Source organism: Athene cunicularia, assembly GCF_003259725.1.
Source record: "Athene cunicularia isolate RWA chromosome 1 unlocalized genomic scaffold, athCun1 chr1_part1, whole genome shotgun sequence".
In the NCBI taxonomy this organism is placed as follows: Eukaryota; Metazoa; Chordata; class Aves; order Strigiformes; family Strigidae; genus Athene; species Athene cunicularia.
Genome location: NW_020799091.1, coordinates 87,041,345 through 87,055,429, shown reverse-complemented (window position 1 = coordinate 87,055,429; position 14,085 = coordinate 87,041,345). Strand labels below are relative to the sequence as shown.

The following is a 14,085-nucleotide window of genomic DNA, read 5'->3' as shown; positions in this document are numbered from 1 at the left end:
ATTCATCTTTACATATATATTTGTACATTCGGAATAATCAGATGGTATAATGTTAACTTATCACTGTTTGCTGGATGGTTTTAGACCAGTGCGACATTTTTAATCCCAGAAAATCTTTGAAATTCTGTAAGTAATCACCAAAGCCAAGAAGTCTTGCAAGCAGAATTTAAACCACAACATCCCACTGAATTCCACAGTAAATATATTTAAATATACAGAAAAGGAGAAGTTTAGAAAGAAATGCTCAGGTACTGTTATAACTATAGACTTTCAGCAAAGGTAAAAACCAATATCAGTAATATCTAAGAGCTTAGTATTTAGTATTAATTACTACCTTTTTTTGTGTGTGTGTGAATAACAATCTTCTAGATGGTATATGATACATCTCTGCATGGAAACAAAGTATATTTAATGCAATTTCAATGAAATTATTAATGCCAACATACCATCACATTAACACATCAAATAACTTCATACAATTTGAACAGAAATAATGTGTTTACTACTTACCTAACTGGGTCTCCTGAACTGTTAGCTTACTCTCCAAGGGATGTAAAAGCTTTGGTGGTTTATCTGTTAGTGGTGCTAGAAAAGAAAAAAAAAAAATCCACATATATAGTTTTCTGATTATTTTTATTGGGTACAATAAGATTTGCTTCAGGAATGCTTCAGTTTTTCCTTTTGTTTAAATAATGTTCATGCATTCCGTAATTGTTTTTGCTTAGAGAGTAAATATATCACCAAAATTTAGAATCTTTCACATGCTAAGGTATTGAAGGCATTTGTGATAAAAAAAATTAATCTCTAAACACTCACAAAAACCATGCACTGACATGTTACAGTTTTGCATTTTCATAAATATTATCCAGCATTTCATAGTTTGTTATAATATTTAATTACTTTTCTATCAAATATAGCCATTAATTGAGAAATAATATAAATTACTGTAAAACAATTTTGAATATTTGATGACAATTTTATTTTAAAAGATATTAATATCACTGAAACTTTTGAAAGTGAAGTACTAGAAAAAGGCTCAATTTTCAAAATCCAAGGGATGGATATACTGAAATAATTCAAGATTCCCAACAAAATGACTTCCCTCCTCCCTTTTGATTGAACCTGAAATAGTATTAGTAGACTTATGCAAATTGTGGAATAAAGAATTTTGTAGTGGTCAAAAACCTTTTGAAGCTTGTTGTAGTGTAGTATTCCATCCATGCAGCTAAATAGTTCAGTTATTCTACTAGATTCATCATCTGCATACTTAATTCATAGATGTGACATTGATCAAATGTAAAAAAAAACAACTTTTGCTGTTAGCAAGTGTATTCTTTACTGATCTCTGACAGATGAGTGCATGCTATATGAGAAAAAAAGACTTTTTTTTTCCTAAAATTTATAGTAAATTCCACGGAAAATCTCCAACTTTTGTAGTCATCTGGAACATTTTGGTATTTTGCTTTTCAACATTAATTCATACTTCAGTCTTTAACAGAGATTATGGGCTGTCAGAGATTTAAAGTACATTTGACATTTTGATATAACTCTATAATATTTGTTCCCTCCAACTTGTCAAAATCACTGTTCCCTTTCTCACTGACACACACATATCTGCTTAGGTATGGGTTTAATCAACTAAACACGCTCATCTCCTGTCAGCTGAATTGCAGAATATGTTTAGTTTCATTCTCTTTACTATGTTTCCTCTGCTCTTTAATGAAATTATCGATGTCCTTTAAGATATACAGTATTAATTTCAACTTTGCTTCAACTACAGAATGGATCCATTATCAACTCATACGTTTCTGCTTTATGGAGGTTTTTCTTTATTTGACAGGACCATATACCCACTCAATTGGTGTCTGGTATGTTGACCTATCAGATCTAGGACTGAGTCGAAAGGACTGGGATGGGAAAAGAACTGGATTTGGTCTACAGACCCTCTTTCAGTTCATTTTTCCAGCAACAGTTTCTACTTTCTACAGGATCATTCTGCACTACAGACTCTGGAGAGAGACACAGCTGTGAAAGACATTTCGGCAGCATCTCTGGGTTGTTACTTTTCTTTACATGGATTTGAATGCTAATGCTCCCTTTGTTTTTTGTGGGGTTTTTTTTGTGTGTGTGTGTGTGTTGTTTTTTTTGTTTTGTTTGGTTGGGTTTGGGGGTTTTGTGGTTGTTTGTTTGTTTCTTTGTTTTGCTTTTTTTTGTTTGTTTGTTTGTTTCTTTGTTTTGCTTTTGTTTGTTTGTTTGTTTGTTTTTTCCCCCCTTGGGGGCAGAAGCAGCTAGAAGGGAAAAGGATTCAAAATATATTTTCTCTTAAACCGCAAAATTAGTAATTCCCTCTTAACTTCTCTGTAATGGCTCATAATTTATCAGCACATTGCCATTTTTTAAACATCATCCACTATGAATTTAAATTTAGTTTTGCAGTTCTGTCATTCTCAGCTCAATTGCCATTCATCAGATAATGTCTTCTGAGTCACTGTTGTTCTAAATCTGTTTTGAAACTCTTTGAGCAAACAAAGTTCTTTCATTGTAAGTAAAGATATAGTAACTGGTAGCATTAATCTGAGTGCAACAAATAAGTAGATTAGAAAACAGTATTTTTCTCAGTTTAAGCAAAAATCAACATTACTTTTCTGGTCCTGTACTTCAGCTCTCTATGAGGCTTCCTACTTTTAAATAAATAGCCACAGGATGTTAATATGCAGATAAATCATCCTTCAACAACGGTATGAAGTTATTATAAAATCTGTGCCCAATTTAATTTTCCCATAACTTGTGAGATTTAATAGATAATTTAATAGAGAAAATGTTACTGAAAATAATAAATTAGTCACATAACTGATGGATTGGAATCACAGGAACATGTAGGCTGGAAAGACCCTCTGGAGGCCAAGTGGTCCAACCTCCTGTTCAAAGCAGGTCCAATAGAGCAGGCTATCAGGACCTCATCCAGTCATGTTTTGAACATCTCTGTGGATGGAGATTTCACCACTTCAGGTGTTCCAGCCCCCAGGCACCCTGTGGCCCTGCACTAGACTCAATCTAGTATATCCATGTCTTTTTGTACACCGGGGATCCCAAAATTTGACACAGCATTACACATGTGCCCTCACAGATGCTAAACAGATGCAAAGTTTCACCCTCCTGGACCTGCTAGCTAAACTCTTGCCCATAGCTGTGCACTTAGCCTTTGCCAACTCATGCTCAACTTACTGTCCACCTGGGCTGCCAGGACATTGCCTTCAAAGATTTTTCCTACTCAGTCAGTCCCTGGTTCTACACTGCTGCACAGGGTTATTCCATTCCTAGAGCAAGATGTTGCATTTGCCTTTGTTGAACTCCATGACTCTCCAACTTGTCAAGGTCTCCCTCAACAGCAGCCCTGACCTCTGCTTTGTCACCTGTTCTTCCTCTTTTGCTGAGAGCACACTCTGTCCCACCATCCAGGAGTACATAAAAACTTGAATCAACATTAAAACAAAGATACACCAGAGGTTAATTGTGTTACATACTAATTTTAAAGTGATAGTTACCAGTATTTGTGGCCAAGAAGAATTAATGTTTAATATGACAGTGCAACTCTAAGCTCTCTAAATTGGGGCAAATATCAGTATTCCAATGTTACATTCTTTACTGAAGCCTACCAACCTAACACTGTTGTCAGTATGCCTATACTACAAACAATCACATCTCCCAGGGACAACTCCTTCAACCATCTGGAAAAATTAAAGCATCCCTGGGTATTCTGCATTCCAGAGTTTTAGGCTGTAGGGAAATACTGTGAATGGGAGTAATACAGGCAAGGAAAAGAATTTGAATAACTTCGAATATTTAAAATGTCAGATTTTCATAGATTATTTGAAATGGGCCCTTGGTCAATCAACACCTTTAGTGTCTGTTATTTTATCTATTTATTAGCCTGCAAGTATATATATGTTTTCCTGGCAATGAATCCATGTGAGGCAGAGATAGGAATTTCTCCAACTGCCTCTCTACCTTTCAAGTTTACACTCTCCACAGACAGCAAATTGAATGGAATTGCAATTCTGCAACCCTCATTTCGTTTAGAAACCCTGAAGTGGACCTATGCATCTTCTGTAATAAGTTGTTTCATATCCTTTAAACCATGGGGTGTGGCTTCCTAACCAGGTCAACCTACCATGAAACAGGCTATTAAAAATTAATACAATTTTCAAGTGGATATATGGAGGCACAGTTATCTACTAAATTGAAGAGCAAAACCTTTTGTGCTAAACTTTTACTAAATAGCAAGAATCAAAAATTACAAAACTCAAAACTACAGCTAGTCTCTTAAACAAGTTAAAAACATTTTTTTTTTCTTTTTTATGATTAGATGTAGGAAGGCAATAATTTTCATGTCCTACAAAAATATCCATGACTTCAAAGCACTTCCTATTCTGTACTTTATGCAAAGAACCATAATTCTTTTGAATGCCTTTAAAAAAATAAAGAGAGTGTCCTCTTCCCACCAGGCAGTAGTTATCAACATGATTGTCATACAGGAGGAACAGAGTGTTCAGATTCCTATTCTTACAGGAGGGAATTCTCAAGTCTCTTGGTGAGAATCTTAGTTCCTGGATATTATTATCTACTGATGTTGATGCATGGATGCACTTCTCCCTCCCTCCCCCTCCCACCCCATCCTCTTTCTCTTTCTCCTTCTCTCTTTCCCTATCACTGTCTTATTTTTTCCCTTTTTTTTTTTTTTTTTCCCTTCCCACTTAAGAGTCAGGAACATTATCCCAGAAAAAGTTAACAAACCTGGGTATATTTCTCTCAAAAAAATGGGGTTTGACAGGTCAGATTCTTTCAAAGAAAAGCTGTTAGATCATAAATCAAGTTTACAGCCCATCTTATATTTGATTTTTGAGCCATCACTGATAAATTGTTTGAAAACAAGTATGTATCAAACTTGTTTTTCCTTAGGAACAAACTAAAGTTAAAAAGAAATAAGTGAAGTAACCGATTCTGAAACTATATTAAAAAATAATATTTAACTTCAGAGATACCATTCAGCTGCAGACATATTGATCCTGCTCAAAGAGAAAGCGCCTGAATTCATATTCTATGTCTGTCAGATTGGATGTACATTTAAAACATATTGAACAATTTGTCTTGCGGTAATGAAACTGAGAGCCACCACTATCAGTCACCCAGCTGGAAACTAGCCAGAAGATAATATTTTTATATCACCCACCTACTTCCATACTCCTCTTTCTAAGCTGTCACTTTAGCTTTTGATGTTTATGGTCACATGATACATACATTTGCTCTATGGAAAATTCTGTTATTTGAAGAGACCAGACACCTGTTAGAATTTAACACAGTTAATGAAGAAAAACTGAATCCAAACTGTACATCAAAATATCACTAATCTGGACAAAAAAAATATGGAACTGCCTCAAAACCCACAAGACTTAAAATAGAAAAATAGTAACTCCAAAGATCTATTTACAAAATGCTCTCAGATTCTTCCTTGCAAATTCTCATAATTACAAATAGTTTAGTTTCTTAGAAGCAGACAGGGCTGTGTGGAGGGAGATTTCTGCAATTCAGAAAGCCATTTTATTGCCTGGACACTTCCTGCAAGGACAAAAATTCACAGGAATGGCTGTTTTACCTGGCCAATCTGAGCTATCTATATTTTAGAACGTTTCTTCTTCACCTTTTTTTACTGAAGTGAAACTTACTTTCTGAGGATGAAAACCCTTCTAGTGATTCTGAGATTTAAGATAATACAATGAGATAAAACTTCTTATGTTAACGAACTTAGATAATTTCTAGAAAAATGACTGATGTCCCCATAAGATATTGCAACTATAGGACATGATTAAGTAGGGGAAAGCATTAATTACTAAGCTAAGGCAAAATATTCCTACACTTTGAAATCAAAGGAAACCAGAGAGAAGGAGATCTTTTCCTGAAGTCCACACCATTTCTTTGAATTCACCCTGCCTTTCAGAAAGATCCCCCACCTCTTAACTTGCCTCTAGAAATTATGAGAATTCCTCATTACAATTTATTTTCCTGCTGATTTTCTGAGTCTTTTTTTTTTTGTTTTGTTTTGTTTTGTTTTGTTTTGTTTTTTTTTTCTGTTCTCTCTTTATTCTGCTATTTTTGGCACAGGCAAATGACCTCAGGAACAAGGCACCTCTGTCAGAGGAGGGATATTAGGTCTGATTGATATTAGGTCTGATTGCTTCTGAGCATAGTGCCTGGCATTACTGCCTCTTCCTTGTGCCCTCAGAGTTGGCCAGTACCTGGCTATGAAGTGTGTGTGGTGTGTTTACCACTCTATTACACCTCAACATTTAACCAAGCATTGTCAAGCATCATAATCTTATACCAACAGCAGTGGTGAAGATTTGAAATGAGATTAAACACTAGATTAGGTTTTTAGATTGCTATGTCAAAGTGTCCACATCATAAGAGGGCTCTTGAAATAAAAGCAGTGTCATTTGAAAGTGATCATTAATGAAAAGCTGCTGTAGATGGCAATATTTAGAAATCTCAGGTAATTATAAGAATAGAAGGAAAAACTACAAAATTTCAGTTGATAGATGCAATACCTTGGAAAACACTGGTGTATATTTTAGGGTCTGGTTTCTTTTTTTCTTTTTTTTTTTTTTTTTTTTAAATAGTGACGTCTGTAAAAGAAATAATGTAGTTGCAGCAGCCTAGAGTAGGTTAATTCTATGCAGCCTGAACCTGCAGTCTTCAAACATTAATATACACAGTCACTGTCCAAATGAATAATAATATTGAGAACTCTGAGGTTCCTCAGAGCAACTGTGAGCAGAGCAAAACTTAAGTAATGCAATTCAAGGATGTTGGGTTTTTCTTTATTTCTCCTAACTTAGGTATAGTCCTATGTATTCAGATATACCACTAGAGAAATCATCACCTTTTAGAAAATAAATATATGGCAAGGTCTTTCATTAAAAAAAGAATTTTTTATAGCTGCTTGAGACTTCTAACAACCTTAAATCTCATTTCTCAGTTACAATCAGATTAGTTTTCATTCACAAGGGCATCATTTAAAACCACGTGTGCAATGAATTGCACAGCAGCCCTGTAAGAATATTCTGCCTCACTGTGTGAACAAGCCTGGTTATACTCTGAATTAAGCAGTTCAAACTCAGGGCAGATACATATAAGGATACTAAAGACAGGTGTGTGAAGCCATAGGCATATGACCATAAACGAGCTGCCTAATGTGACACAGTTATCACTATGACTGAGGATCAGCTTTTATCTTCTGAAATGTTCCCATAAATCCTGCATGGAGAGACAAAAAATCTGCCTCTTCTTTCACTTTATGTCTTCCTCATTGTCTTCTCTGTACCACATATTAAAACCCTCAAACCTGATTGCTTTGGCCATACAAATGAAAATGGTATTTTCCTAAGAAGAAAAATTTCCTAAAAGAACTATGTATTGCATTAAATAAAATATTAGCACGTCCTGTGAGAAAACGCAGAAGCAGATAAAATGGTAACTAATAGAGGACATCATTATGCAAAAGTTCCAATGATGCATATTGAGAAGAGACATTGCTAAAATGAAAATTTAGAAGATGGGAAGAATACTTCCAAGAAGCCTTTTAAAATGTTTTAAGCTTGTGAGTCCCCCGTGATTAACAACAGGTTGAATACTGCAGAAGAGCAAATGCAGCCAGATGTTGGGGCTTTCATTTCCTACTCATCTCTAATTAAATCTGATGTAACACTTGTTCTACCCCTATGACTTCAGAGAAGATTTATTTATTGCTTCTTTTTCCTTTGTTGTTTTTTTTTTGAACACACAGTGACATTTCCCAGTGATCTCCAAGGAAAAAGTGCAAATAATCAAAATGCTGTTACCACAGATGCTAATGCAGCCTTGAAATACAGAAGAACCAAAGAGTATATGTAGTTAAAAATACTGAGTGGAATATCAGCCTAACTTCATGACAGTATCAGTCTCTTTGTGTGGCAGATTTAGAATTTATATTTTGATCTTACAAAGAGGTAAGGAAAGAATAAAGGAACACTTTGATCCTAAAAGACTTACTAGAGGGACAGGATTCCCCCTTCCCCACAAAAAGAGACTCAAAATACAAAAAGACAAATAAAATAATTAAAAGATTGGGAAGATTTTTTTTTTTTTTCTCTCATGTTTAATGTTCAGCATTCTTGCTTAAAATAAAGCATTACACCATTGTTTCTGTACAAAACTAATCCCTAAAACAAGATAATGGAAATGAGATTTTCTATGTAGGTGTGTGTAAAGGCTGTTATGCTAAAGCCTGGTCTGTCTGCATGGTCTGTTAAATTTGTCCCTCCACTTTCATCTAAGAGACATCAGATCATCTGAAAAAAAAAAAAAAAGAAAAAAAAAAAAGAAATAGTGACAAGATGGTTGCTGCTGTTGCTATAAACAAGCATGTGATATATTATCTGTGTGTTTAATTAAAATGAAAGCTCATGTAAGCAAAAGAATAAAATCATGCATCCATGAGAACTTCAAGCAGGAGATTCTCTGATATTTCAGCTTAATGGTGAAGCTCACCAGGATTTCATTCAGCAGGAATATCCCTGTGGATATTTTGTGTAAATATGTTTATACTGCTGGAGGAAGGCATCCACACCTGTTGCTTGTCACAGGTAACAGGGTGCTTTTATAAAACATGTCAGTGGGGTCCGGCACTTTGTGCGGTCTCTAAATCATCCTTCTGCTCTTATAGAGAAAACAACTAGCAGAGAAAATAAGCTGAGGACAGAGAAGATCGCTGAAATTCACGTTTTAGTACTCATGCACTATGCTCTTAGTTCAGCTTATTCTCCAATTTTATCTACATGGAGCTTTAAACATCCTTGTCTTTACCAATGTATAAGAACAGGATTAAGCAAATCCAGTTCACCCCATTTTAAACTGTATATGCTGCAGTCTGCTATTGTTTCTATTTCAAGAGAAATGAAAAGATTTGGGAGGTTGTTTTCTAGCACCTTTTAAGTCTGGAAGCCCATAATAATGATTTTTGGAGGCATCTATATGGACCATGACCCTTAGTGTAACTGTAAATATGTAGACATATTTATTTGCAGTTAGAACCTACAAGAGCATTATTTTGCTCCTATACTATGTGTTAGGTTATGCCTTTGTTTAGAAGAGTCTTCAGTGAAGTGGTGTGTTGTATAAATCTTGTATAAGGCTTGTGAAACAAATAGAACCACATGCAGTATTCTTAGCGACTGGGCTACCTGAAGAGATATCATATTAATGAAGCAAAACAGAGAGTTATATAAACCATGAGGCTTAGACAAACAAGTAAGAACAGCCAGACTCACACATTTCATATCAAGAAACCATTCTGCAACACACACTATTAAAATTTCTCTACATATCATCATAGATTCCTTTCTCACATTGTTCCCTTAATCTATTCTCTTTCTTTTTTTCCCTAGGTTAAAATATAGAAAATATAGGTTATGTTCTCTGTGACTAGACCAAACACACATTTTCTTAACAATTACTCAATTATTCTTACCGGATGTCCCCCGGAAAATCACATTTATATTGTTCAGTTAATTAGTGATACCTACATTTTCTTGTTCAGCCTCACTTTCACACTTGCCAGTTGAATTTTGGCATTCAGTATTATTTATTTTCCTCAATATTTTCACAATCATTAAAATTTTCCCCTAAAAATGTATAATTATTTTCCATTTTTGGCCTATTATTGTATACCCTGTCTCAGATTTAGATTTCAAACCCATAAAACTGGAGTGCATTTTCCCTCATTTAAAGTAATTTATTGTAGGACACTGATTTTAGGACTGGAATAGTAATATGTGTGAATCTGTTCCTGTCTTGCTTTTATTATTCTCTCCTTTTTTGAGAGTTAGGCCAGAGAGTTCTTGGAATTACTACAGCTCATGACCTTTGAACATAAATTCTTGATACTCTATGCTTTTTCTTCATAATTAAATCTTTCCGCTGATAATGCTGACATTTCAGAGTAAGATTTCTCAGCCTCTGAGGAGGCCTTGTAAAGGGAATAGGACCCCATGCACCCTGAACACTTCAACTCTTCCAAAGAGTTGACATTTAAAGGCCTTGCAGTTAAAGTTTTTACATACTGCATAGAGTTTCCTCTTTCAGGATTTGTCCTTTTAACTATGTTGCTCTATTTCAAAATAATCTGATTTAAGAGGTGACTTGCTTTCATTCTCTCTGTTCCAGTTCTGTCATAGACCTGTACACCTCTTTAATTTGTTCTTTGAGTAATTTCAGTGATTTAGTCTTCTGAATCTGTCGTTGCTCTGCTAGAATTTTGGACACACTATCATTTCTTATGGCCCCAAAATTAAGTGAGAAAAATCCATAATTTCTACTTCCATGTACAGTGTGAGGGCTTTTTTTTTCTTTCTGTACTTCTCTTTGAGTGTGCATTAACTTTTCTGTGCTCTCAGCCAGCTATTTTTAATCTGGTCCATTCAATATGGCTTTTTTGCTTTTAGGTTCAGAGATGTGGACTGTAAGAAAGCAAATGTCGCTCCCATCTTCAAGAAAGGCAAGAAGGAGGATCTTGGGAACATAGGCTGACCAGCTTTACCTTGCCCCCTAAGGAGATGATGGAACAAATATTCCTGGAAAACATTTCCAAACACATGAAGTACAAGATGATGATGGAGTAGTTAGCATGAATTTACAAAGGGGAACTTGTGCTTAACCAACCTGATAGCCTTCAGTGATGAGATGAATGGCTCAGTGGACCTGAGGACAGCAGCTGATGCTGTTTATCTTCACTTTAGCAAGACTTTTGACACTGTCTTGCATAACAACTCCACTAAAAAAACCTGATGAAGTATGGATTAAGTATGTAGACAATGAGATGAGTTTAAAACCGGGTGAACCAGTGGACTCAGAGGGTTGCATCTAGCAGCACAAAATCTAACTGGAGACCGTACCAGCAGTGTACCCCAAGTATCAGTGCTAGGGCCAACACTGTTTAACTTCATTAGTGACCTGGATGATGGAACACAAAAATGGGATGACCCAGATGAGTGTGCTGCCACTCAGAGGGACTTTGACAGTCTGGAGAAATCGTCTGACAAGAGCCTCACAAAGTTCAACAAGGGGAAATGCCTCCCTGGGGAGGAATACCCCAAGCTCCAGTATGGGATGGGAGCTGACCAGGTGAAAATCAGATTGACTGAGAGAACTTGGGATGGTAGAGAACAAGTTAGACATGACCCAGCAATATGCTCTTGCAGCAGGGAAGACTAACAGCACCCTGGGCTGCATTAGGCGGAGCATGGCCAGCAGGCTGAAGGAGGTCATCCTTCCCCTTTACTCAGCTATGATGAGACACATCTGGAGTGCTGGGTCCAGTTCTGGGCTCTCCGTACAAGAGAGATGTAGACATAGTGGTATAAGGAGAGTGAAGGGCTACAATAAAGATTAAGAGATTGGAGCATGTAATACAAGGAGAGGATGAGAGTGCTAAGACTGCTCAGTCTGGAGAAGAGAAGGCTCAGGGGAACCTTTTCCATGTGTAAAAAACTTATTGGGGAAGTAAAGACAATAGAGCCAGACCCTTCTCAGTGGTGCTAAGGGGAAGGACAAGAGGCAACTGCACAAACTGAAACACAGGACATAAGAAAAAAATATTCTTTATGAGGGTGGTCACTCGCAGGAACATGTTGCCCACAGATGTTGTGGAGTCTCCATCCCTGGAGATATTCAAAACCCATTTGGACATGACCCTCAGCAACCTGCCCTCAGTGACACTGCTCTGAGCAGAGGATTGAACCAAAAGAATCTACAGCAGGTCTCCACCTGCTTTTTTAATTTCTAGCTAATATTTGCCCTTACAATCAGGTTTAGAAAGTCTGAACAATTCCCAGGGTGTCCTGAGTAGTTAGTGTCTTATGCAGCAGACAGGATGGGGTTGAGTTGGGGGACATGCCTTGCAAATTGCACTGTACAACACTACAGTTTATCATACAGATGTTCTACTTGGTTCTGTATTGTGTGTACAGACCCTCCTATTATAACAGCAGACATCTTGGCACAAAAGACTTCAGGTATACATTATCTCTATACAAATCTTTTGTGAAGTGTAAGCCCTGAAGCTTAAGTTTCTATAGCTTTTCTGTTTTGTAACACGTTAGGAAATCAAGGTCTACTATAGACAATTAAAACCAAAAAAAGTCACTCAGCTCATGTAAGGGGAGGGAAGGGAAACATGCTTGAGAACAACAATATGTGTCACTTACTGTCCATTTAATGTAAAAAGCCTTAAATAAAGCTTGCTATACAAACCCAGTATGGCAGATGTTATATTAGCACATATTATACAGTTACTTGGCAACAGAGATTAGACATCATAAACATTTGGTCTGCAGAAATGCTACCAGAGATGGTGGTTACACAACCATAATTTAATCCTTGGTGAATAAAAAAACCCTGACTAGTTATAAAAAACGTGTATATACTTATGTACTCAAATGTCTGTAAAGCAAGCTCTAGAACCAGAAAATCTTGTTGAAAATAATATTCCTATAAAATAATTATTTTAAAAAACCCCATAAAGTCCCCTCTTTTAATAACAAACAAGTTGATAAAAGCACCATTGCTGGCAAAAAATGTAGATCACATTTTATTGTTTCTTTTTCAGACACTGTAATTGGGAAATAGAGTTCTGTCACAGACAGACAAAATCATAATGTCTCAAACATTCGATAGCGAACTTCAGTAAAGGAGACAGTGTCTGTGGACATGCCGGGGTTGTGCAGGCAACAGCAGGAAGATGTGACAAGAGGAGGGGTTCCTACAGAAGTGGGATCATACTTCCCTGAGGCTGAAATTCCCTATCTTGAGTGACTCCATAAAGAGCCAATAGAGAACCTGTTTCCACAAGACATGCACCAAGAAGAAAGGTCAGACAATGTTCATACCTGCAGAGAGAGAGGAGTAACTCCCCAGTGACCCACAAGCCCCATTTCCAGAAGACTCTGAAGGTATGAACTATGCATGCACCAAAGCAAAGAGAATTCTAGAAGCATACACTGTGCATGATGCCTAATTAGCCCAATGAGGCCAAGTTCCTGCCTGGAGGATGGGCAAGGATATATAAAGACACAAGGATATATAAAGACACAAAGAAAGCCCTGGGTGGTTCCCCCCTCCAGAACTGGACATCTAGCTGGACCAATGCTGGAACCAGGACTGGTGAAATCTTCTCTTTTTTTGGTCTTTCTTTCCTTTTATTCTCTCTTTCTCTCTCTCCTTACTTTTCTCTCCCATTGCCTATCCCTGTATCCCTGCATAAACAGCAAGGCTTGTTGATATGTAGTTTGTCAGTGTGTATTATTATATTTGTGGTTTGTCAGCATATGTTGTAAGATTTATGGTTTGTTGGTGTATGTTATAAGGTTTACCACTTGTTGCAGAGGTTGCAAGGCTCACTGACAAAGTTTCATGCCAACATCTGTTGTGAGCAAACAAAAGTTGAGTTTTGTGACTTAAAGAATCCCTGGTGTCATTTCACCTTAGTCCTGACCTGGTGTTGGACATGTGGGAAATGCAAAACAGCTGCAAAACACATGTTTCTTAACACATGGTGCCCAGAACAAACACAGGACGGGATGGGGATCCAGTGATTTGTGTTGCCTTGGCACCAAGGAGGAATGCGAAGTGGAGGCCACGCGATCCCATTCTTCCACTTTACTCAAGGAACATTTGACATGACTATGCAGATTTATCTCCTGCTCTTCCCCTTCTCACAAGGACTGTTTTGCAGTACTCTGCAGACCTTATCTCTTGTTCTTCCTCTTTTCCCACAAAAACCAGTACACACCTTGCACTGAGGAATGTGCTGTGTTGTTACTCTAGAAACAATGGCTTGACCACAGCCCCACCCACTCACACATGCATATTTAGATAAATACTACCCCGGGTTTGTACCTAACTTGGAGGATGTAATCTGATACTAAATCGAAGGGACAGATTGATGGGTTTGTGCTCCTTGTGTCCGTGCCTGTTCCCCTGTCATCATCCCCGCCT

General features: G+C 36.9%; 1 protein-coding gene across 3 annotated transcripts in view; it reads right to left on the bottom strand.

Annotated features, from left to right (window-relative positions):
* IL1RAPL1 (interleukin 1 receptor accessory protein like 1) overlaps positions 1-14,085 on the bottom strand; it is a 790,829-nt gene that overhangs the window by 184,220 nt on the left and 592,524 nt on the right. For all 3 annotated transcript variants that reach the window (XM_026854140.1, XM_026854158.1, XM_026854149.1), the window contains exon 6: positions 511-585. In XM_026854140.1, coding sequence (XP_026709941.1) covers positions 511-585 — 75 coding nt within the window. The remainder of the gene's footprint in view (positions 1-510; positions 586-14,085) is intronic.